The sequence below is a fragment of the Esox lucius genome, chromosome 15, assembly GCF_011004845.1.
Source record: "Esox lucius isolate fEsoLuc1 chromosome 15, fEsoLuc1.pri, whole genome shotgun sequence".
NCBI lineage: Eukaryota > Metazoa > Chordata > Actinopteri > Esociformes > Esocidae > Esox > Esox lucius.
Window position 1 is genome coordinate 4,625,435 of NC_047583.1, and position 26,200 is coordinate 4,651,634.

The window sequence follows — 26,200 nt, forward strand, 5'->3', positions numbered from 1 at the left end:
TTCATGTAATAAAGTAAAGAAACTATTTTGTTCAGTAAAAATGCTGAGTAATAATTTATTGAAAACAGTTACAAATGTATATGCCTCGACATGTCACAAAAATAGTTGAGTTGTTGAACCTTTATAATATCACAGGTAAACAAATAGCAACATACACTGTCAACAAACAAAAGAAGCATCAATAGCTATATACATTTTTTTTAAAACATCGAAACCATAGCGATGAATGAAAAAAAAAAAATAAGAATACAATATAATATTCTATGCTATATTTAATCTAGGAAGAGCTTGATGATGTTAACATACCATGCCAACATATAATCAACACAATTATTAATTATTAATTATTATGAATTACTACTGTAGTGGATTACTTGGGGTTTCAGATTGACAGACCTCAAACACGCTGCAATCAGGACCGAATTACTGAGTCTGAGTGAAGTGTCTGCCAATGTACAACAGCCACCCGGCTAATCTCAAAATCCTGCAACTAGGGGTTTTGGGCGCTAAGACATACTGCATGTTTGTTCTTGTATATTCAACAAAACCATAGCCAGACATAACGACTCACAAACGCAACTTCCTGCAGGGACATAAAAAATATAATTGGTCCTTATCCTTTGAAAACTCCAAGCGGAGAGCGATTTGAAAGCTCTGGGACTTCACGCCAGCGGGCTGTGACACAGTGGGCAGAAGTTGTAGTTGCCAATCTCCTTCTCCAGAGCACAATGCTTACACACGCCACACATCCAGAACTGGTACTCCGAGATGGTCTGGCCCGTCACAATGCAGGAGGGCAGTTTTCCCTCGGCTCTGTGAGACAACACAAGGACAGTTGGATAAGATGGAAGCCTACTCAGATACAAAGCTTTACTGTGGGCCTGTATTATGTGGAAGTGTGGTGGTCATTTTACAGCCCAGTTAAAGCTGTTCCTTGCAGCTACAGCCTATGTGGCATTAACGAAGAAACTTTGTGGTTAAAGTGAATACTTTTTGTTAATATATATTTAACAATTAATAACTACAGCCTATCAAATTTTACAGCGCTGTTAATTACCAATTAATAATTTGTTTCAAAGTACTATCAGACAAACTACATCCTGTTATGTTACACTGATGAAGTCACAATTTGTAGCCAAGCAGGGCTTTTTCCAACCAGGGGAAATTAACCTGACATCTATTTATCCCTCCTGCTTAGCAGAGAGAGAAAGCAAGAGATAGAGAGAGAAAAAGAGTGGGGGCACCATTAATCCTATTGTACACTAATACATTCTGGTTAGGCAATTTAAAATGCTGATTTCCAAGTTCTTCTGTGTTATTGCCAAGGATTTTCTAATTCACTTCTTTAATTCTTTTAGCTTTAATGCTTCACATTAAACCATGTGAGCAGTCTACAGACAAAATTAAATGGTATCGATTATAAATTAAGTGCATAACACAACGCAATGTTTAAAAGGGGAAGGGGTCTCAAAGCTTTTTGAAGGCACTGTAGGTATAATGTGCTCTCCTTTCTAAATCGTGAAACCAATATTTACACAAATAAGACCCATGGGCAAACGTTTGATATAAAATAAAAAGAGCCAAAATAAAATCTTCCCTGTCATAAAATCAAGAAACTGCATATCACACACCAAACCTGAACAAGGGGGGAGGTACTACATTAACATGTTCAAAACCTAAACGGGTTTGAGGTGGACTGAATATAGCAATCATCCATATGGCAAGATGATTCGAGTGCAGCCAAGTACTAAGTGAACCCAGGCCCGCACAGCAGAGCGGCCACGCCTCTCACCCGTCGGAAGCGCTGTCCAGTTCCTTCCACGTGTGGTAGTCCTTGGGGCTGTGCTTGGTGAAGATCTCCAGGGCCAGGTCTTCGTAGGGTTGCCTCTGGTCAGTACTCAGGCTCTCCAGAGACTCCAGCTTAATGAAGGCTTGGGAACACGTGCTGAAGGCCCGGTTGGCTGAAGAGCAGACGGCAAGCAGGGAGTAGATCTCCACTGGTGGGATGATGTCCTCGTAGTCCCTTAGGCGGAGGGCTGGTAACGGGGAGACATTGGTTTTTGAGGTATTGAGTATTTAAAGTTCAGCTTACGGTTTAATTATTGTGCACAAATGCAGTACATTAGTATATAATATACATTTTCAGAACACAACTCGGCGTGTTCGGCGTTAGTTCGTTTTTGCGCTTTCTCAAAATAGAGATACTTACACAGTTACACAAGAACAAAGAAAATAAACCTTTCCAGGTGGCCTCAATAAATACAGACGTTTATTCAGATGTAGGCTTTGTCATGATCACCACTGAGATGTAACCTGCTAATTCTGCGTGTGCTTTCAGAATCTGTTCAAATGAAAATATATCAGTTTAACGCTGATGGTTTACCGCCACAAAGTGATTTAATGGTTTGAATGGATAAACAAAGGGCTAGTAAAACACACATCCTCAAGGATGAATGTGCCCAGTCATAACTCAGAGAAGACATAGGCCTACATTCACACCTGTTCAAATATATATATTGTTGTCATCAGCTGTGTTTTTCTGTATCTGGTGAATTGAAGACGTCTATGAGGAACAGACAACGAAGATGCCTGAATTCAGAGTACTGTTGTAATGAACGATACACAACTCTTTTTAAAGGGTACACATTTGAGTAAGCCAAATAATGTCACATTTTCAAGCAGGAACCTGTATTCATGGCGTTCTCCATGTAGCCTTCATACAGCTGCCTCTGAGCCAGCAGGAAGAAGTGGTAGGCCTCAGCCCCGCGCCAGCCGTTGTCCACAATGCGGTTGTCTGTGGAGCTGGAGTCCTCCTCCAACAGGCCAGCTAGAGCCGACGTAGCCTGAAAGCAAAGAAAACACAGTGACTCCGAGCCTAACCTAAGGCAGACACTGTGTGAACGTCACCAAAAGAAGAAGTAATCCGGTCACTTGCTGAGACTGCACACTTTTCTTGTTTTGTGTTGAGTGAGTGAAAGGCACCTCTGACTTCTTCCCCTTGGCCTGGTTCAGCTGGGCTGTCTTCACTTGGTTGTGGAAGTCCTCCACAAGCAGAGCAGCCAGCACGTAGAGCTTCTTCACCCTCAGTGGCCGAGTCCTTTTCTTAGCCTCCTCATCTGCGATCTGAAAAGTGAATACTGTGGATTAGCGACGGGTCCATGACACGCAATGGCATCACAGAATACGTGTGTGTGCTGGAGAAACTGAGGTGTTTTCTGAGTTCTGTCTGAGGCATAATGAGGTGTGAAGGCTAATAGCAAAGGACTGAATGACCGAGTATTACATGTTACTGTAGTAATATAGCAAATTATTCATCATTTCAAACGCGGTGGACCACACCAAAGGCTTTCATTTGTTTACCAGGTCACTACCAAGTATGTTCCAGTGTTTGCTAGTGCTAGTCAAAAACCACTTCAAAACCACAGTGTGACTTTGAATTACATTAAAGTGTAACAATTCCCAGTACCTTGAACATGAGTTTAGCTGCGTCTAGGAAATGGTGGGCTTTACGGTACAATTCCACAGCCTCCAGAGTCTTGTTCTTCTCTAGTAGGTGAGAGGCATACTTGCCCAAAAGAGACTTGATCTCTTTCATGTTGTGGTTTTTGGCGAGCTCCACGGCTTTATTCCACTGAGAAAAATAACAGAGGTATCCGATGTGTCATAACGGCCAGTTTCCGCGTTCCTATTTTGAATCAGTGCTGAACCGATAAAACAGTCTGAACCTCGGAACCACAACCACTCTGCCTGCCCTGTCTGACAGTGTCTCACCTGATTTAGATGAACGCAGGCGTCGACCGCGGCCTTGGGCTGGTTGCACTTCAGGTACGCGTTCACGGTCTGCTCGCACATGCCTACAGTAACAAACATCTGGCCAATGTCCTACGGCGCGCAAACCAGGAAGACAGATGAGTGAATAAGTCTTTGACCAGGGAAATAGCTGATTAGAGTCAATTACAACTGAAACCATACAAGGAGATACAGATTCATGGATCTGTATTTCTCTCAGGAAAAAAAGAAGATACTTGACATGGAAGCAAAGGCAGGTGGGACAGAAAACAGTGGTAAGACAAAGCCCTAGCAAGGGAGTGTCAGAGTCAAACAATCAAAAACCTAAAGAAAAAAACCTAAGCGATGGATGAAGAAAATATCGTACAGGGGAAAGTTTGTTTGACATGGCTGCACTGGCTTTTTAACTGTCACCTAGTTATAAAGAGCTACTAGACAAATGTAGCTACTCCGGTCCATCCCTGAATATTGGCCCTCACCATTAACAGTTTGTGGTTCTCCGGTAGAGAATTAGCCAGTCGTTCCAGGCCTTCGTAATCCTCCAGCATGTAGTAACACTCTGCTAGCCTCTCCTGGTTGCGTCCCTGAAGGTAGTACTGGACTGCATTCACCCTGAATAGGAACGTTGTCACCAAAGCATTGAGTCAAAATTGAAATGTCAACATGTCAAAATTATGTTTGATATTTTTTCCCTCAAAACATGGTGCCTTCAGCACGCCACGACTAGAATTTGACATATGGGCCACAGGGATTCAGAGGTGCCCTACGACGCGCAATCTTACATCACAATGCAACTCAGGATTCCATACTCTGTTCTGTTGAACAGAACCAACCATCCAACGTAAAATCTTTGTAAAATACACATACTGAGAGGCCCATACCACTTCTGTCTGTCGGCAAAGTAGTCCCCTATGGCGTTGTGGGCCTGCTCCAGGAGCGCATCATCACAGTCACCTGATCCAGTCTTCAGGAGCTGCAGGACGCGGAACCAGTCGCCCAGCTTTATCCTCAGGCTGATGGCCAGGTCCCTAAAGATGCGGATGTGAATCTGTCATTAGCTATACAGAGTCCATATTGGAACAGAATCAGAAGTCCATGACGGTTAATGGCAAAACTAATTCATTTGACAGACTAGGCCCAACAACTGTACACTTTTCACATTGACATTCCAAAACAAAAACACAAAGACAAACAGTGTTTTGAGTGGACGCAACACAATATCATACCCTAATACAGGTCAGCAAAGAATTCCTACATGGCATCCAAAGAACACCTCACCTGCGATCCATGTCAAGGTACATTCTCTCTGCCTCCTCAAAGCGGCCAAAATACGCCGCTACCTCAGCCTGTTTCATGGCCTCGCTCTGCAGATTACCCAGGCCTTTGACAAACTCAATGCCCTGGTAGTCCTTGCATCGGACAAAAGCCTGCTCTGCGGTCTTCAGGTCTAGCTTCTGGAGGGCTGCCTCGGCCAACAAGCGCCTGGAAGCAAAAGCAGATCGACAGCATTGTGAGGGTGCAGAAGATTAGGATATTCCCACAGGCTTAGAATAAGCATTTACATATACGGTATAGGTAATATAAATGTCCTGTTGTTCATGGTTGGAAGAATCCAAATTTGCTCCAGATTCTGAGAATCTTCCAAGCAGTATTCCTGGACATGAGTAGAGTATATGTATAAACAGATAATATTTTTTTGATGGAACACACATTTAATGTTTTCCCTCATACAAGTGTCTTGGTATTTGGCTTGACAATAAGCTGTCATTTAAAACACAATATATACAATAAAACTTTAAACTCCAATAAGACTTTAGCATTGTTGTGTAACCATTAGTCTGTAGTCTAAGACATGCTGCTGAGAATCTGTCTTTGAATCTGAACGCAGATGTTTGGATGAATGTTTTATTTCCTTTCCCTATTCATTCCAAAACTGTGGGGAATCTTTCCCTCTTTGTTTCCCGACATTGCGGATAATCTTTGGCAGTGAAAAGGAGAAAACCTTGGCCACAGCATCTGATCTTGACCCATGTCTGGGTTTGAAAGTGCAGTCAGGTTTTGAGAGAGAATGTGTGTGATTAATCCACTTGAAGGGCCCTAAAATGACAAATTCTCATTATAAAGCAAAATTAATCATTTTGTTTGTGGTTATATATTTGCCTTGTATCACACACATATAATTGTGTATGATACGCATGTGTGTATTTTTATACTATTCTTCAGATGCCTACTCTTTCTGAGAGTGTTTTTATAATGTTAGCATTTTTTTTTAAACACATTTCCTTGACAGACAAGTAAATGCTGTGTATCACTGTGCAAAGGGGGACATTCATAACATTGTTTTTGTATCGCCTTATTAAATAAAAATTGACAGGCCCAGTCTCTTTTACAACCTAAGCTACACATTTCCCAACAAACCCCTTTATACATTTGATATTTTTTAGGTCTTGCTACAATTGATTTGCAAGCAATACAGGCATGTACAAATATCTGTGGCGCACATGTTCGCTACCACTAAACCTTGTCAAAACAATCAAAAGGAATTTGCACTCCGAGTCCTGATCAGTCCCGACCGGTGGGGGCAGAAAGAGAAATTCCTTGAGTGGCTGCGAGAAATGACACAGGGAGCTGAAGTCCTCCATCAACCAGCATCGCTTAGGCCAAGAGCTACGTAAGAGGCATCGTAAATCAACCGATTTTCATCACGCAAGTGTGGGGATTCTCCCACAAATGGATGAATAATGTCCTTTGATAAGGATTCAACTTGTCTCACAAATGGAAAGACCAAGCTCATCTTGGATTACACTCATGATAATGACTGACATTTTTAGAATGGGACCAATATTCTACTGTAAATACATGGGTAGTCCGACATTCCCACATGCATGCCACAGTTTATCCTCTTCTTGTGCAAACAGTGCTTACAGAGACATCCTTCGCTTAGACGGATGACATGAAGTCTACAGTGCGATCACCCACCTTGAGGCCTGAGGTTCCTCTGAGGAGAGCCTCATTAAACAAACCATAGACGGGTATCAGCCACTGACATCCCACTTTGTTACGTTAACTCTAGGTCCTGCAAATATACTCTGACTGACCCGAACTTCTGTGTGGCACGTTTTTTCCGTTTGAGTCGATGCTTGTTGGGAGTGAGAACGAGCCAAGTGGAGAGACTGTAAAGACTCAGTCTAGACAAGATGTCAATAAAGGAGCAGTCCACAGGGTCCTAAACATGGCAAGCAATGTGTTAATACCATCGTTCAGTGACAATGGTTGACAGCCAGCAATGTTTTACCGTACTTGAACTTGAATTGTGACCCAGAGATTTGCAGCAGAAAAATAAGCGACCAGGAGGACATCATTCCAAATTGGCCTATTCCCTATGAATGCAGGCTTTTGCATAAAGGGTCAAGGCAAACAGATTACTGTCTATGTATTTACCAGAGCCTGGGGTGAGGGTTGTCTTCAATGAACTGGGAGGCATCCTCAATGCCCACTTTCTCAATCAGCGCCCGGCTATCTCGGAGGGACCGGATCTCAAAGTTGATGAGGTAATCTTTGTTTGGCCTCTCTGGATCCTAACAGACAATCTGGATTAACTTTACATTCCCATTAAATTGTGGAGATTCTGGATCCTAACAGAAAATCTGGGTTTACTGTACAATCCGATTAAATTGTGGAGATTCTGGACCTTTTGGGAACAGACTTTATAGCAAATTACATAAATAATAGAATTAAGATTACAATGGGCAATGTTGTTGTTCCTACATTAAAATTTCAGTTACAATAACATTACTTAACCAGATGCCCTTAATCACAGTGATTTACAGAACAACCACATGTCTTAATCAAGTGCATTATTTTGTAAATAAACGTTTTCTTAGTAAAGTAGCTATCAACAGTACCATTCAGAAAACAGTGTAAGTGCAAAGATACACAGCCATGTGTGTTCTGGTGGGAACCAATATCTATTCCAAAAGAAACGGCAAACCTTTTTTCTCCAAGAACTGTTGTTATGTTAAATATAAAGAAAAGAAGGTTACCTTCATGATTTCATCCAGCAGGACAGATTTGATTTCCAAGTCTTCAAAGCTACAGATGTATCCAGACGTTTGAATGGGTTCCTGAGAAATACATGTAGTAGAGATAAGAAATACTATGTGAAAATAATAAAACTATCATTGTTTTGTCTCTTAGGGATCATGCGTTGATTATTGTCATTATGGGAAATACTAAATCATGCTTTGATCCTAATCTAAACCCAACAATATAAAACCATTGCATTCCCATATGGAAGGGTAAGGAACAACAAACAAGTTGTGTGCAGTTTTCAATTGAATGTGAAGTATACCAAATGAATGGAATACATGTAGATCATTTGCTTAATGGTACAGTTTAACATTAACAGCTTAGATTAAGTTGGGGTCACACATCAGCTGTGCACAACAGTGTGGGAAGGAGGTGTTGAGTCCACGGCCACGTGAAAGCTTATGAACTGTGCTAACTATGTAGGCTTGATAAAACAAACAGCAATGGAATGAGATAACATTTTTTGAATTCTCCTCTTCAGGGCCACAGAATCCTTCTCTTCATTCCCATTATTTCTAGCTGCATTGGGTTATGCAAATCGCAACCAAAACAAATGAATGATATGTAAAACGTCTGTCAAACGTTTTCTCACACATAACACTTGTTATGCCTCAAATCGAAGAATACAGTGTATTTGGTTAGATGTAAAGTAGGCTGAAAACAAAGCAAAAAAAAAAGTTCAACAGTATAATTTCAACCTCTGGTAAGACTCCACATATGCAAAGCTGTGTTAGTGACTCACCTCTGGGTCAAGGTTTCTAAACACATACATCCTGGTCTTTTCCATCATGGCAAAAAGATCAGGGTTGTCATTAGCCCACTGCATGTCCCAGACATCCTTGCGTTCAAACTTGGAGGGGTCGCCAGAACCTGCTTGACTGCCAGCACCATCCGCCGAAGACAAACGCACCTCCAGGTCCAAAAATGTCAGCACTCCCGAAATGTCAATTATTGCCAGGCGACTAAACAAAAAGACTGTTCTTAGCAATAGAATATTGTAGAATTCCAAAGATATTTTTTCTTTGTTTCTTGCATGCAACTGCCAAACAGTTTTTGGACCAGGCATTAATTGTCAGGAACTAAGGTTGGATGTAATTGTTATGTAATTGTTCACATACATAATTTCAGTTGAAGGATAAATTGTTGAGTAATACAATGTTCAGCCAACCAAACCTTACCTGGAGTTACAGTTGAGTGAAAGCTGGTAAGCCCGGCAGTTCAAGGAGTATTTCTGCACCAGGGCAACATTTGGGAGGCTGTATTTGTGAATGATGCCAGATTCACGGCCCTTTGATGACCGACAGTCAGAAACAGAAAGTACAAAAAACATTTAAAAATGTGTTTTCCAAGGAGAACTTCTCTGACTTGACAGATTTACTAACGCCCTTTAAAAACCTAATACCCTTAAAAATGTATAAAGCAATGCATACCACAATTAGTGTCTTGTCTGTTGCTGTGATGCAACAAATTGGGTCTCGTGTTGCCTAAAATACAAAAGAGAAATATGTATAACTTTTTATTTATTTAGACTGGCAAGGTATTAAGGGTAAATTAAGTAACTGAGCAGTTTTGATTACAGGACATAGTAAACAATTTTCGGGACCCCCTGGCTTGACAGTGCCACTTCTACAACCATTTGCCAGACAGTTGCAGAGCATTTATGTTGAGGACTACAACATAAATGAAAAAACTACAACAACAACAGTCCAACACTCTCCAGAACATAGGCATCGATGTGCCACCTGTAAGCTGTAAACAGTTACAGTTTGTTTGATTTTTACCTAGGAAGCTAGAACAGTTGTGGGACAGATCTTATGGACAGATTCTATAAATGTGGACCTGTACCAGAGTAATGGAAAAAGGAAGGTATGCAGGTATGGAGAAAAAAAAGGAGAATAATCTGAAGCACACCTCGTCATCTGTGAAACATTAGAGCAGCTAGGGGTTTGGATTGGGCATGTATGGCTGCCCCTGGAAATGCCTGAATTTAGTTAATTGATGTTGTGACCGCATAGGGCAGAAAAAGGATGAATTATTTATAGAAACATCTTGTCTGCTCAGAAACAATACCATACGCAGAGTCTGCTGATGTCTATGGGTTGCTAATTTCAGGCAACCATTGCATGCAATGATATGCAACCAAGTTCCGAAAATGACTACTTTACTGTACATAATGACAATCTGTCAAAATACTATTAGTGCCTTCAAATCGGAGTACTATGTACATAATGTGTTATATACCCTCAAAATTCAAGCTAACAGTCTGCACGTTAAATCCATGGTCAATGCACCATTTCAAATCCAAAGAACTAGAATACAGAGCCCCCCAAAGAATAAACTGTGTCCAAACTACTTTTTGACCACCCTATGACTGGAAAAAAACAAATGCATCATGAAGGGGAAAGTCCACAACAGACAAGGCCAGGAACATCGTGAATGCTAAACACTGTGAATGGCACAGAATTTTCCCACTGTACCGAAATCAAAGCTTGACTACAAAACCACAAAATATTATTATAAAGCCCTTTTTACATCAACAGAACTCACAAACTGCTTGTACAGATACCTGGCCTAAGGGCTTATTTATATTATGGGAGAGAGAATAAAAATGTTAGACAGACTTAATCAATTCCATAGCTTTTGAATTTACACCGGCATGTTTGAGACATAGCATGCAAGACTATGGGCAAAATCACAGGAAGATTTAGCGATATACGTGCAAACCACACAGAAACGTGATACAGTTCCCCCACAAATATCTTCACACTTTCAAATTTCTGGGGGGCTCAACAGAATAGCATGCTACATTGGAAGGTGGCGTCTCGAGCTATCGATATCTGCAAGTTCACACATAAAAAATATCCATCGTCTCAAGTCTTCTTCAATGTGTTTGGGAAATGTATATCGTAATGTAAATGAGCCCTAAAACCACTTAGTTATAAGACACTGAGTTAGCTAAATAACAGAAGGGCAAGAACCTAGTAATAAACCTAGAGAGTAGCTGTGCAGTTGGCCAGTTAAAAATATCCCCTAGTTTGGGAAGGGAATATGAACCTTGGTCAGCAACTATGCCAGAGACCTAAGAAGACTTAAGCGCGTCTGAAATCTTAAATTCTTAAAAAAAAAAAAGTACTCACAGAAAAGGCCTTAGCAAAGTCCAGGTGGCCTTCACTGGTACCCGATGGGGTATCATCAATATGATACACCCTAGAGAGAGGGGAGGAGAGAGAGACCGATAGAGATACGGAGGATGTGAGAGAGATGGGTAGGAGTGTCAGAAAGAAAGAGAGAAAAAGCATATTAGAGGTTTTATACACTAAAATAGATTTCTAAACAAAAAAATTAAGTAGTTCAAACGCTGTTTGACTGAAAGGCGTGGTACATAGGAATTAGATATTTTTAATTGTTACTGTTCTAATTATGTTAGTAAAATCACAAGAGCACAAAAATCTTCACATACAGTATTGACATTGGTATGATTATAGGTAGATACTTTTTTTGAGCTACAGTAACTAGCCACTGACCAATATTTTGAGATATCCAGCCAATCTGCTAATAGACAGCATTGCAGGGTTTGCTGTCGACTTCTCAACAGATTTCAACAAAAGATGTATCATACTATTTGCCAACTTGCAAATATGAAAAGTAAAAAGATTAAACATCATAGTGTAGATTGTTTTATTAATAAACCATGAAAATCACAAAAATTTGTGGTTTTGGGTGGACTATCCCTTTAAAAACTTGTGAAAAGGTCACTGTCAAGCCACTACCTACCCAGGTAGCACCTACAACGAGCGAGAGAGAAACCCACACCTCTGATTACTGTAGAGTCCAGAGCAATGCATTTTTTCCTTCTTGACAAAAAAGAACATTGCAAAGTCATTTGTTTTTATTGTTGGTTAAGGAAAATCCTATGAAGATGTATGAAGATATGAAACATGCTCACCCTGACCAATGACAAAGGAACTGAGCGGCAGTATGACCTGTTCATTCTACCAGGAGCGTGATGAGTTCAGGGAGATTAAAGCAGAGGAAGAGCAAGAAAATGGCAAGTACTGCAATTATTCGGCTTAGTGTACCTAACCGTAGCAAGATATCATTAATATACCTAAACTACGACAAGACTTCTGGTCTCCGATATGGGTCTCATCAAGGATCCTTCGTTTCAAGCCCCAAACCCTTGTTACACGCCGATGTAAAAGTACATTTGACATACATTAAAGGTCCCATGACATGCTACTTTTTGTAGGCTTTAATATAGGCCATAGTGGTCCCTAGTACTGTATCTGAAATCTTTTGTCAAAAATTCAGCCTTGCTGCAGAATTATAGCCACTACAATACAGTCACAGAATGAGCTTCCTTCAAACGGCCCGTATTGGTGTCTGTGACTTTAAATTTTAATGAGGATGAAAAAGGCGGGGCAAGGTGGTGGGTGAGCGGGGCATGGTGGTGGGTGGGCGTGGCCTTTACTATCTTGCGGCAAAGGTAACGTGCATGTTTACCGGTATGTCTGGATCATATTGCAATGGCACAAAGACACATTGAAGCATTTCAGTTTGACCCAGAATCCGATCCAGATGGAGAAGCAACGGATGAAGAAGTTGCAACTCAGCGCCTCCAGAAGGATGTTTCCAAATGGTTAGTTAAAAATATTATGTCTATATGATACTTTGTTAGGATGTCTGATTATCATGTAAGTTAAAGCTAAAGCTAATCTGCTTTTGCCTTTTCATGTTTCTCTGATTTGTGATGATTTTAAAGCTGTGTTAGCATCTATATCAGTAAATATTCTAGTTTAGAGAAGAGGGTTTTTTTAAATGTAAAAATTCTCCCTTCATATCATGAAGTCACGTTACACAAGATATATAAAGCCTATATATTTATGTGCGCGCAGGAGTAAATCATTTTGTTGTGTAACATTATGTACATAGTCGTTGGTGAAATGTTTGCCACAGACATGCAAAACTTTGGGAAGCTGTGTCGGCGCTTTTCCGGAGAAAATTAAATAATTCCACTGGTTCTTCTGTGGCATGTACGAAGGAAGTAAAAAAAGGCTTAGTTGCTCATCTCTACATCCTATTACTGAGCAATTATTGTGTTTCCTTCGCTCAAAAGCCATGATGCCCCTCCTCGTCGCGTAGACAAATTGAAGTCGCGCTCACACACATGTGTGCCTCACACCTGGCTCTATTTAAGTTCTTTCTCTGGGCGGGCAAAGCAGAAAAAGGGGAGTTACCATGGGAGTTAACAATTTCTCCTTGCGACGTCACAAAGAGACGGGTCCAGATCAGCCTGTTTGATTCTCCGTTTTCTCCAAGTCAGAGAAAGATAGAAAATGCTCAATTTACACCGAATGGAATTTTTAGAAAATTTGGGACCATATATAGGCTAGGTGAACTCATATTAATGTTAAAAAACCTCACAAAATGAAAATTTCATGTCAGGGGACCTTTAATGTCAAGTTAGGCAAATTGCTCTCTAGTTAACATCCTCTCAAGTAGTCTAAAAGGGCTATACAATTTTTTTTCTCAATGCTAATGTGTTGTCATGCAAACAACAACATCCCCGGCAGTATACAAGCCTACTATTCTGGTCTGTCTGTCTTACAGTCATTGACTCAACCTGGGGTCTACATTCTCTCTATTGGTTCAGGCAGCTGAACGGACCTCATTCAAATTACTGTTGATACGTTTAACAGTAGCAAAAAAGCAAGTAACCAGAGGATTAACTACAACTACATCTAACAGGGATCCTTATAAACACTTAACAACCCTACTGGTTAGTAACAGGAGTCACCAACCACATGGCTGTCAGTTTAAATCTATGACAAATAATGCAATCTTAACTGTCAGAATATTCTTCAGCCTCCAAAAAAACCTGAAGAACATATTTCATTACACTGGAGCCACAGGTAAAGCAAAACCAACAGTTAAGTCCCCCCAAAACTACGTACATTGTAATATAACGCAAATAAGAATATACTCTGATTAGTTTTAGCATTTTGGAGTTCATGGTTAGTGTGAAAGCAACATGATAGATATGATATTAAAATCTGTTTAGTCTCAAGTCAACTACAAAATCTACATTTGAATGGACTTTCCAGACACACTCTGGACAAAATGAAGAGACCACTGTACCTTTTTCTTCCCTTTCCAAAGAAGTTGAAAAGGAAGGTTTTGAGTGAGGAACAGATGCGTTCAATTTGCAGTGGTCTCTTAATTTAACCCTTCTGTTCCTCATGCAAAACCCTCCTTTTCGACACTTTTGGAAATGAAAGAAAAAGGTGCAGTGGTCTCTTCATTTTTTCCGGAGCTGTATAATAAGCATTTTTCAAGCATTTAATTTGAAAATAAACTATGAGTAGTTTTGTACCATCTATTGGTTGATTTGGTGATCTATAGGGCAGACAAAAGTTTAAAAAAAGTTATCAAATGTAATACAGCTATCTCCAGCATGAGAACTACAATATTCAGCCATGATGCATTATCACAAATTTTTGTGCTTTTAATTTGACCACTCATGAAGAAAAAATATGGGTGAAAGTACTTTACTGACCTATAGAACATAGGCTTTCTTGTGTTTCTGGGAAGGTATTACCCAGTTCAGAATAATAATTTTGATATTGAATTCATGCAGGATATTTTGGAATCTTATAAAAGAGGTTATCTGCAATCAACTTTTAAAGACTTGGTAAGGTATCTTTAAGCCAAATGAGCATCCTGACCAAACAAAGTAGCTGACAGACAGTTATAACCACAAACATTTAAGAAGGTATTAATGTTGTATGTGTATAATGTTCTCATCCCAACAGTTTTCTGGAAAACCTCTCAGCTAACCTACGCAAAATGCTTGTATTTGATGATGGTGATAATTAAAGAGAAATGTTGGAGTAAATTAACTAATAACAGCGATACATACCTGAAAAATACTTACCGTAAGCTACAACACCAAAACATAATATGTAATAATGCTAATGCTAACTAGGTACGTTTCCCCTCACTAGTCCTGCTTTTAGAAAGCATACCATATTTTTGGTTTAGTAGACTATGTATTTTGAGGGGGTGGGGTGGGGGGGGCGGGTCTTCAGTTTCTTTTGGGGACTTTGGTGAGTAGTGTAGTGATATACCCCAAGCTATATTTGTCCAGCTGGCTAGCTAATACGCGTACACCATTTACATGCAACGACATCTGGCTTTGTCTTCATAGCCTTCCCTCAGCCAGGGCATTGAACATGGATTGTGGATGGGTATTCCAGCATGACAATGACCCAAAACACATGGCCAAGGCAACAAAGGAGTGGCTCAAGAAGAAGCACATTAATTAGACAAAATGTGGAGGGAGCTGAAGGTTTGAGTTGCCAAACGTCAGCCTCGAAACCTTAATGACTTGGAGAAGATCTGCAAAGAGGAGTGGGACAAAATCCCTCCTGAGATGTGTGCAAACCTGGTGGCCAACTACGATAAACATCTGACCTCTGTGATTGCCAACAAGGGTTTTGCCACCAAGTACTAAGTCATGTTTTGCAGAGGGGTCGAATACTTATTTCACTCGTTAAAATGCAAATCTATTTATAACATTTTTGCCTGTTCAAATAAACCTACCATTAAAATTATAGACTGATAATTTCCTTGTCAGTGGGCAAACATACAAAATCAGCAGGGAATCAAATACTTTTTTTCCCTCACTGTATATAGCTGGCTTTCTGAGGGAACACTAAGAAATAAAATGTTGGCATCCATTATATAAGGGCATTAACACACTCCAGACATGCACGGCATTTCCTGGGAATTACCGGACACCTCAGTGGTAAAGTCACTGGGTAATTCCCTGGGAAAGCAAATGTTAACCTCAATGTTTGGTGAATATTATTAATGAAAGTAATAAATACAGAATTACTACTCTTAGTATCAGTACAATAATTATAAGCAAACGGGAATGTCAAAATGTAAATTTCCTAAAAAAACAAACATTAATACTTAACTGTTTATTTTGGAAGAAAAATATGTTTAAAAGGATTGCGGATGACTTGCAAAACCTGATGGTAACTACTGTTATACATGTCACATTTAATACATGTCACATTTAATACATGTCACATTTAATACATGTACTGAACGTTCTGTGATCTTTCCCACTAGGCCTGACACTGGCAGCACTCACCTCTCTCTTCCCTCCTTCCTGGTCCTGGCTACCTGGTTAATCTCCATGGCAGTCAGCTTCTTGGCCACGCGGTACTGCCAGGTGTAGAAGGCCTCCTTGGATGCTGCGACCACATGGGTCTTAGTCATGGTCACGAACAGTGGATCTGTTAAGGTGACATGGTCAAAAGTTATCTCAGTATAGGCCTTACATTCAATTTAAACCTATAACCAGGGTCATGTTCAGTGGGACATGCCGTAGCAAAACGTGTAGAGAAACCAAAGAACGCATGTATCCCATTTTTTATTCATATGGGAACCGGAGTGATACAAGGAAAAACCTCACAGCTAAAAGGCTAATCTCAGCAGGCAATGAGTCGGTTATCTCTTTCAAGAAAAACGGTAAGGTACATTCTTCCGAAGCAAAACTCCAGGGCAAAAGTGGTCTACTCAGGTCAGGAGGAAAACTTGCCACAAAAAGGATGTATACATCCCTCAACCTGTGTTGATTTAGCAGGCTCCAATTCTTGGATCGCCTTCTGGTTATTCCAGCCCTCTTGGATATCCAGACTTTGAACCACCTCCGCAATGGTCTTGGGTAAACATTTCGCCAGTAGCAGAGACTTGGCTTGCAACGCAATAGAGGAAATCTTTGAGAATGTCTAGGCAGACCTACAGATGTGAGTATCTTTGGTGTCTGTAAGGATAAATCTGATGAAAAGGAAGCACTGTTTGTTGTAGAAACCCAGACAAGAAAGCAGCCCAGCGAAATCAGGCATTGCTGATACAGTGGACAGAAGTGATGGTCAGCAAAGTCTGCCAAACTGTTTAAGGTATTGTGATGAGGATTTTAACAGGAAGTGTATATAATAGGTACTGGTAATTTAACTTTGCTACTAGCAATTGAAGAAATTCATTTATTTACAAAACAGCATTCTGTTCCACTTCATTATGACCTGCCATAAATAATGCATTTCCTTATCTTTGGGATTTCACTCACCAATGTCAATGTATTTGGAATCCAGTGGGGTCCCAATGGCGTTACAGAGAACCAGAACGTACTGGAAAAGGAGACAAGGTGATTAACTTCTTCCACTGAAATACAAACTGGTCCCTTTCACACATGGTCATATTGGAGGGAGTACGTTACCATGGCATTATTTCCAGACTCAACGTCAGCATCCTCCTTTGGGGCAATGAATTTGAAAACAAGAGACATGACATGACGAGAAATACTGACATGAGACTGATCAGACTACACTACCAGTTTATTACTGTACTTGGGTCATTTTAATATTCTAGGGTACTCATCCAGTGCGACTTATGAGCACATTCATTTTTCCTACTGATTGTATGTCACTCTGGATATTTTTTTTGTTTTTTTTAATTGAACCCAGAACCTCGCTAACTAACCAAAGGATTTACTTCCTAATGCCTGTTCAACCGCCTGAGGCTTTGAACACACTGCGGCTGTATCGTTAAGACACATTTATTACGGTTGTATTCATCTCAAACACAGACGTAAAATGTCACGTAACACGGTCAGCTGTGCGACGACGTACCTGTGGGTGGGTGTGGTCCGCCTTGGTGGCCAGGATGCAGAAGTCTCCGGACGTGGTGATGGACATGAGGCTCTTGACATACTTGACAAACTTCTCATTGTTCTTGGTGTCCCAGAACACAACACAGTACTCCTGCCGGTCAGGCTTAGTGTAGGCATATACCACCGTGCTGGAACAGTAGCCCCACTGTCAGAGACAGACACAGACAACAGTGCAGAGAGCATGAAAGCTACTCAAAACAGGCAGCTCTTGTTTTCATTTTTAACCCACTCAAAACTTAGAACGTGTTCGTTATTCACAAATCGCCCCTAGGTTATTTTCCTAATTAGGGAGCTCAAAATTAACTTTGAAAATCCAGTTTTAAGTCCAGTCTGTAAAATATAGCAGCAACCACCTTTGGGGGGCAGTATCTTCAGTTGCAGAAATAACTAATCTTTACATTACCTAAATGTTTTAACAGTGACTTATGAAACAACTCATCTTGCAGCAGTATAACACACAGGCGTAGTTAAATTAAAAACGTCTCGCAATATCACTAGAAAAGACACTTGTCGTTCAGTTGTTGTCCTTTCTCCCAAATGGCTGCTTGCATGTGTAACTACTAAAGAGATCAGACTACTGGATGAAGCATAGACATTTCAAAACAGGAGAGCAGGTAGTCAATTCTGTCTTCATGCTTTTGTAATGAACTTGTCGTGATTATTTACATTAAAAAAAAATAATAACATTTTCAAGTTAATCAAAGTCATTAAATACTAAAGGGATTATCAGGATTTTTGTAATGTCTTTACCTGAGACAGTATTAAAGTGACCAAGGAAGGCGATGTGTTAGAGCTCTGACATTAAGACCTTTGAATTGTATATATTTTTCTAACATTACCATGTTTCATAAGTATTATTCTGTATCTTTTTCAATTAAATCTTATAATTAAACGATTGGATCAAAGGCTAAAACCGTAGTGTTAATGAAAACAAAAGATTCCCAAGAAATTGATTACCTCTCACACTTTCATATCAAATTAATCACATTTCACAAATGGTTTGTGCTAATAGTCTAAATCAGCACAAACCATTTAACCAAAGTACAAGCATGAGAAACCCTGTTGACCCTTCAAGCTGATCCGATTATTCCCCAGATTTTTTTTTTACCTTGTAATCAGGCCTTATGTTGGCAAAGTAAATGTAGGAGTCCACAGCCAGTCCAATCCTTAGTCCTCCCCCTTCCCAAGCTACCGCTGTCATCTGCTTGCCAGGTACCTTCAGGGTTCGCAAATGCTGCGCAAAATAAAGTAATAACCTCTTTGATCAAATTCCATGCAGACTAATGACAATACAACTTATTACATCCCATTTATTTCCATTTATAGAACCTTAATATATCTACCCTCAACGGCCACTTTATTTGGTATACTGTAGTAGGTGAGTAGCAGCTGTTTCTGAGACGCTGGAACCACCACATCTGGCACCAACAATCATACCACGGCCAAAGATGCTTGGATAACGGGTCTCCCCCACAATAATGTTTAGTCGAACAACAAACCCCTTGGCCAAGTCTGCACGCTTGACATATAAAGCTGCAGCCACATGACTCGCTGTTTGACTATATTTGCATTAACAAGCTTAACGAGTGGCCGTTGAGTGTAGATTAGTCACATTCAGTCTAACTCAGAGAGACAGTTACCAAAAACAAGTTTGGCCTGCAACATTGCACTTTGATAGGAAATATCTGACGGCTGTAGTATAAAGCCATGGTCTGGCTCTCTAACCTCTCCAAATGGAGTGTAGAACTGCACCACGTTGACCTCCTTTTCCATAGCCACGGACCTCAGGGATCCGGCCAAAGCCAGCACACTGCCACACTGGTTCCACTGAATACTGGCCACATTCATTAGTGTGTCTATGAACACTGGGGCTGGATAGGGACCACAAAAAGAGTTTGTAGTAAGGGGAAAGCACTGTCTTTAATTGTATCGTCTTCATCCTCATTGTCAATATATTTCTGAACATAAATGAAAGCCAGCACACAAAATGATTGGAATAACACCATCAATAAAATAAAAAAAATTAGCTTATACAGTTTAGACCTATAGATTCTGGTCAAGGATGCCATCCCCACAAAACCTCCCCATTCCCCCATTACACCTCTTCCTCATTCCCTCACCTTCATCATTCTCGTAGCGCATGACCTGACACCTTCCGTTATCGAAGCAGATGGCCAAGCAGGGGCAGTCTGGCTCCACGTAGCCCTCTGAACCCGCGTACCAGTGGATCCCCGCAATACTGATGGCTCCAGTCACGTTATGCAGACAGCTGACCGTCATCTTCATCTGCCAACATATTGATCACACTCTATCATGCCTGACCAACTTTTCAGATGTGTGGATGCATTACACCACAAGACAATTGGAATGTGTATATTTAGTAATGGTAAAAAAATTTTTTGGGGTGCTGGTAACTGTTATAATTATTTAATTCAACCGGACATACAATGAAGTTTCCCTGATTGTCGTAGATGTGGACTTCCCCATTGGCCATCCCAAAAAGGAGGATTTTGCTGTCTGGGGACCAGGCCACGTGTGCCAGCTGAATCCCCTTCAGCTCTTTCCCCCAGATTCGGTTACCTAAAGCAATGGACCACATTCAATGAGAAACGAGCATGAGCTACAATCATCGTGAAAGCTGGTCGATTTGTTTGGTCATGGTACGAACGTGGAACCAATGCAAATTCTTAGGTTACACTCATTTCAAAGCGCTTCTTAGCCCGAGGCAGGCAAAATCTTGCTTGAAAAAACAAGACCACAAAATCCAGACAAACTCATTATAGCGAGCTGTATAGCAGAATGCACAAAGGGATACTCACCATCTACAGATCCAACTATGACTGCCCCGTCCTCGTAAACAATACAAATCTTCTGGCCGTCTGCATTCCAGCTCATGCTCCTTACCACGGACTTGTTCCTGTTGTTGATCATCTCTTCATACCACGAGCCTATTCACACACAGTACGTCATACATCTAATATTCAACAGAAATTAACTGCAGACAGGTGGCAAGATGGTTGAAGTGGCTCCCTGACTTAAGATATACTTCAATGCAAAAGGCCAACAAACCATCCGCGTTACACCGATTAAGTAGGCAACGTCATCTTAAACGTTCTAACTCATTTGTGAGCCATTAGACATTGCAATGTGAACCAAAAACATAGGCCGTAAGACAAAATGATATAGAACTGGCCACAGGGGTCCTGATGCGGTGATGTAGTCGAGTCACTAAATCAACCGTCTGAGTCGAGTCCAAGGTTTCCTGTGCGAGTTGATTCACAAGCGCCAATGGCTTGAGTCCGGCGTGAGTCCATGTCCATGTCAGTGCTACCATCCAAGTCGGGTCCAAGGTTTCCTGTGCGAGTTGATTCACAAGCTCCAATGGCTTGAGTCCGGCGTGAGTCCAAGTCCGTGTGAGCGCTACCATTGGTTTAATGCCAAGTTTTTATGGCAGAAGTCCGAGTTCTAGTGCTCCAGTCTCGGTCCACGTGCTCAGGTCTGACTCAGGGGTTCCACATTAACACAAAATATTTGGAATTAGCCACCCAATATAGTTAAAAGATGACTTTGTTACTGAATGGTTAGCCATCCTTTTTCCTTTCTTTCTGTGCCAACTGAATGTTTCTGACAGTGGTATATTTACCAGGGGTGTTACATTGTGCAAAGAAAAATGCAAAAAACAAATGGCAAAATATAACCGAATTAAACTTGGAGGAACCTACTGTAATTTGTCCAAATTAAAGTATATTTTAAAAATAACATGTTTGTTATGGAAGAATGGATATACTTCAGGGCCAGGTTGTTACTTGTGTGGACAGGGTGTAGCATAAAACAAATGGGTAATGGTCATGTCCACAAGCAAGCCAACCTAGTTTTAAAACTGCCATGCTCAATATACTGAAGAAATTGAAATTGTGTAAGAACTAAGAAAAAAAACGGCAAATGTGAACGGAAAAGGCTAGAGTCAAGCCATTTCACTAAGCAGAAAAGAGAGACATTTCAGAATCCACCAATGGGAAGCAGTGGGGAAAGTACAAGCATCGAGAGCAAGACGACAAAAACCAAAGTCAGAGTTCCAGTCACCAACGGCCAAGGTCAAAGGTCATGAAAATCTGGAACCGAGTGGGACTGGAGATCAAAAAATATAACACGGTCATGATGCATTTATTGTTTTACCAGAGCCCCTCAGTTTACCAGTCACTTTATCAGAGCTTACCTTTGTAGAGCATCCACACAATAATGAGGCCATTCTGGTCGCTTGTGGTGAGCTTCTGGTACTGCTCGTTCCACGTCACGACCTGGACTGCACCTGCGTCATGCCAAACAACAAAAAACTAAGTTCAGGTGTCACGCTGGCTCCCAGAAAGTTTTTCCCAAAGCAGACTACTCGGTTTCTTGCCACATTTATTAACGTGGAGTCTTACTTACCACTGTGGCCTTCAAGTGTCTGGTTCATGGACAAATTGCTTGGTGCTGCAAGTCCTTTGAGTTTGGCATCGTCTGTGGAAAAATTATTATTTCAAATTGGTCTCTCCCGAAGATTTAAAATCTTTTGAGGCATTAGAATATGTACGTGTTCACTAAGTGAACCTAGGTGGAGTGCCGCTAACACTAGTTCACATTCACAACCGCTCTTGCCCGACCCCACTTCCCACTCACACTAGAGTGTTTTCAAGCTGGACCACCAGCTTGAAAAAGATGTAAAAAAATAAATGAATAGGTTTTCATACATTTCGCAGTAATTCAGAAGACATAATTATTCCCCATCCGATACTGTTAGTTTTTTTCACATTAACACAAATTGACTGAAATTATTTTGAATTTTGTATGTATGTATATGTAATGTATTCTTTTTTTGTAATTTCAGATTAATTTCAGTTTGAGTGACAATGTTGTTGCTGTAATGTTAATGTTATGCACTGCAACACCTTCTTGCAAATGTTAGTTTACTGTATATTCAAGCGTAAAAGGGCCTTTTATGTGATTTACAGTGTAAGCATCTTTTCATTAGGAGTGTGACACTAAAACATTTGGCACAAGCTGAAGCAATAACATCTGCATCATCAAAACAGCTTTGCCAAGGTGTTAAAAGTCACTTTAACTGACATTGTGTAACTGTTCAGGTAGCATGGCCTTGGCCACAAGTCAGAGCAGGTCTGCCAAAAGCCATGGGCCGTGTAGACGGAAAAACAAAATCTGATCCTTTGGGACAAACACAATCTCAGACTGAAACAGTCCACTACTTTCTAATTGATATAATACTGCTTGCGGAACATGTCCGCTGTTGCCAAGCTCCTTACGGCTTAAAATGGTTTTCACAAACATTTGGAATCTGAACTGCATGGACTCTGAAACATTGCATAACACTGCTAGAACAGCACTCAGAAATTCCAACTTTAGGTATACTGAGCTTGAAACTCTGGTCACCTGTTTGTGTCTCCAGCTTCAGTACTTTGAGAAGACCATCATCCCCTCCACAGGCTATGAAGCCTTGGTCTTTGTTCCATGAAACACACTTCAGTCGTATGTTGTTGGGGATGGCAATCTGTGAGAGGAAGAGCATTGCTTAGCCAAGCTAAAATTAATACCCACAGACCGATAATAGTGTTGGCAAAAAGTTATTTGCAAACAAACTCTGAAATGTTTTATTGATGCCATTGTAGATCAAACAACAATGGCGTGACACTAATTTAGGCTGGATGTCACACAACAATATCTTTTTTAAGGCCATATTCAAAGATCACATCATGTGGAAATGGGCATAAAGGACAAAATCCCTCCTGAGATGTGTGCAAACCTGGTGGCCAACTACAAGAAGTGTCTGACCTCTGTGATTGCCAACAAGGGTTTTGACACCAAGTACTAAGTCATGTTTTGCCGAGGGGTCAAATACTTATTTCACTCATTAAAATGCAAATCAATTTATAACATTTTTGACATGCAGTTTTCTGGATTTTATTGTTGTTATTCTGTTTATCACTGTTCAAATAAACCTTCCAGTATAATTATAGACTGATAATTTCTTTGTCAGTAGAGCAAACATACAAAATCAGCAGGGGATCAAATACTTTTATCCCTCAATGTATATGTAGGCGTACAGAGGCCCATCATCAGCAATCATCAGTCCTGTGTTCCAATGGCATGTTGTGTTTGCTAATCCAAGATAATCATTTTAAAAGGCTAACTGATTATTAGAAGCTCCTTTTGTATTTATGTTAGTGTGGAAACCAACATTAGCACAGCTGAAAACGTTTGTGCTGTGTACAGAAGCAATAAAACTGTCCATTAGACTAGTTCAGTAACTGGCACATCAGCAATTGTGGGTTCCATTACAGGCTCAAAATGGCAAGAAACAAAGACCTTCCTTCTGAAACTTGTCAGTCTATTCTTGTTATGAAAAATGAAGGCTATTCCATGTGAAAAATGTACAAGAAATTGAAGATTTTGTACAAAGCTGTGTAATACACCCTTCACAGAACAGTGCAAACTGTCTCTAACCACAAAAGAAAAAAGAGTGGGAGTCCCTGGAGCACAACTGGACAAGAGGACAAATAGATTAGAGTGTCTGCTTTGAAAAACAGACGCCTCACAGGTCCTCAACTGGCAGCTTCATTAAATTGTACCTGCAAAACACAGTGAAGAGGCATCTGAAATATAGTGTTATGGACAGGAAAATCTAAGTTTGAGGCGTACAGATCACAAAGAAGAACATTTGTGAGATGCAGACCAAATAAAATGATGCTGTAGGAGTACTCGACGCCATCTGTCAAGCATGGTGGAGGCAATGTGATGGTCTGGGGGTGCTTTGGTGGTGGAAAAGTGGGAGATTAGTACAGAGTAAAAGGGATCATGAAGAAGGAAGGCTTTCATTCCATTTTGTAACGCCATGCCATACCCTGTGGACGGCACTTGAGTGGAGCCAATTTCCTCCTACAACCTGACAATGACCCAAAGCACAGCTCCAAACTATACCAGTCAGCTGGTATTGTCTATAATGGAGTGGCCGGCACAGTCACCAGATCTCAACCCTATCATTTGATTTAATTTAATATTTGTTTCCTACACCCTACTGGTACCCCTGAAAAATTACAAACCCTGAATTGTGCAGAGGTAAATCTCTGCCTCTATGTTGGCCGTGTCACTCTGAGATCAGGGCCTGAGAGATGAATAAAGGTAGATGGCCGAAGACTATGTTCCTTTCAGCGTGTGAGGATTCTAGTTTTGGATGAGGAAGAACCAGAACAGCACTTGTGCCTCGGAAGACAAATATTGTCACCCAATCAATCAATCAATCAATCAATCAATCAAATGTGTTTATAAAGCCCTTTTTACAACAGCAGTTGTCACAAAGTGTTTTAAAGAGACACCCAGCCTTAAACCCCAAGGAGCAAACAACAGTAGTGTTGAATTCCAATGTCCCGAGTAAGATGGGACTTAATTGCAAACTGGACATACAATAAATTGGAGAGACAAGGTTAAAAGAGAGACATGGTTGAATTATATATATCAAAGTCACCGATTTAAAATGTAAAGTTATTCTGGTTCAGTGTGGGTTCGTGCAGTTTTGGGAGATAATCCACATTATCTTGTTGGTACAGATCATAGCTGTAGTTTTTCTGAATATTTTGCCCTAAATCTAATTTCCATTATGCCAATTTTCAGTAGATTCTACCTTTAAGTCCTTAAAATTTCATGAAAATAATGAAAAAACAATTTTTCATTACATGACACCCGGTCAAACCTACTATCTAATCTTTCATGCAATACAGTATTTAACAAGCAGACAAGCAGGCTGGCTAGTAGTGGCCCACATACGCATGCATGGCGATGAATACAATACAGGCAACAACGACACAATATAACTCAACTGGCTGACGTTAACTTATGGTTATGCCTAAGCATCGAGGAGTGGAAAAGTAGCCACGCTGCAGCAGTTAAATCAAATTGTTGGAAGCTTCAACGTATAAACGGTTAAACGGCTTATGTTAAGTCACAGAAATGATGCTTACCTTCTTACTGAGGTAAATAAACATCGTTGATGTGAAGCGACCCAGAGGTTCTCTAGAATGGCCGTGCTAAAGATTTACCTTCATTTTGCTAAAAGATTCACTTTATAAACTCAAGGTAAGTTAGCTACTACTGCGTAGCTAACGAAACTAGCTAACATCAGTACTGTATTGTAAGTACTGGCGTAGCTAGTATTGATAGCTACCGTGCTAGCTAGAAACAAAATCGATGCAGAAAACTGATGTTGACTAGCTAATGCTAGATTATATCTAACAAACTCCGCGAATTATATATTCAGATGTACCTATTTATGCATTTATCTAATCTGTATGGTTTTCCTAGATTTATTTTTGGATCACTTCGACGTCGCTTTCATTGGTAACCCTGGTAACCACGCACCGGAAAAAATACTCCATTAAGGGTTCCGCTCAAAATTGTGGTAATTGTAGTCAATTATTATATATCCTTGCTTTGTTGTAGTCCTTTCTGGTTGCACTCCCTGAAAAAACGTAAGCATTCGTAATACGAATTGTTTTTGAGCTTCTGGACCATTCATTTCTTGTATATTGTGCT

The 26,200-nt window shown here is 40.4% G+C and overlaps 1 protein-coding gene across 3 annotated transcripts; it reads right to left on the reverse strand.

Moving 5' to 3' along the window:
* Positions 1 to 7: 7 nt before the first annotated feature.
* On the reverse strand, positions 8 to 26,031 carry wdr35 (WD repeat domain 35). 3 transcript variants are annotated; one of them, XM_010879459.4, is made up of 28 exons: positions 25,630 to 26,030; positions 23,048 to 23,165; positions 22,049 to 22,120; positions 21,837 to 21,929; positions 20,440 to 20,568; positions 20,067 to 20,200; positions 19,741 to 19,906; positions 19,346 to 19,491; positions 18,729 to 18,854; positions 17,580 to 17,765; positions 17,168 to 17,203; positions 17,018 to 17,078; positions 16,040 to 16,184; positions 11,016 to 11,085; positions 9,309 to 9,362; positions 9,057 to 9,166; positions 8,621 to 8,840; positions 7,833 to 7,913; positions 7,231 to 7,367; positions 5,068 to 5,271; positions 4,671 to 4,817; positions 4,269 to 4,401; positions 3,772 to 3,882; positions 3,467 to 3,631; positions 2,983 to 3,123; positions 2,687 to 2,843; positions 1,793 to 2,036; positions 9 to 813 (listed from the first exon to the last, which is right to left on the reverse strand). In XM_010879459.4, exons 1-28 carry the CDS (start codon positions 25,651 to 25,653, stop codon positions 663 to 665), a joined length of 3,561 nt encoding a protein of 1,186 aa, XP_010877761.2. In that variant the 5' UTR covers positions 25,654 to 26,030; the 3' UTR covers positions 9 to 662. The 3 variants fall into 3 exon arrangements, with proteins under 3 accessions (XP_010877762.2, XP_010877761.2, XP_019909341.2); XM_010879460.4 differs by lacking the exon at positions 17,168 to 17,203 and having other exon boundaries at positions 8 to 813; positions 25,630 to 25,653; XM_020053782.3 differs by lacking the exon at positions 9 to 813 and having other exon boundaries at positions 1,813 to 2,036; positions 2,671 to 2,843; positions 25,630 to 26,031.
* Between the last annotated feature and the right edge of the window lie 169 nt (positions 26,032 to 26,200).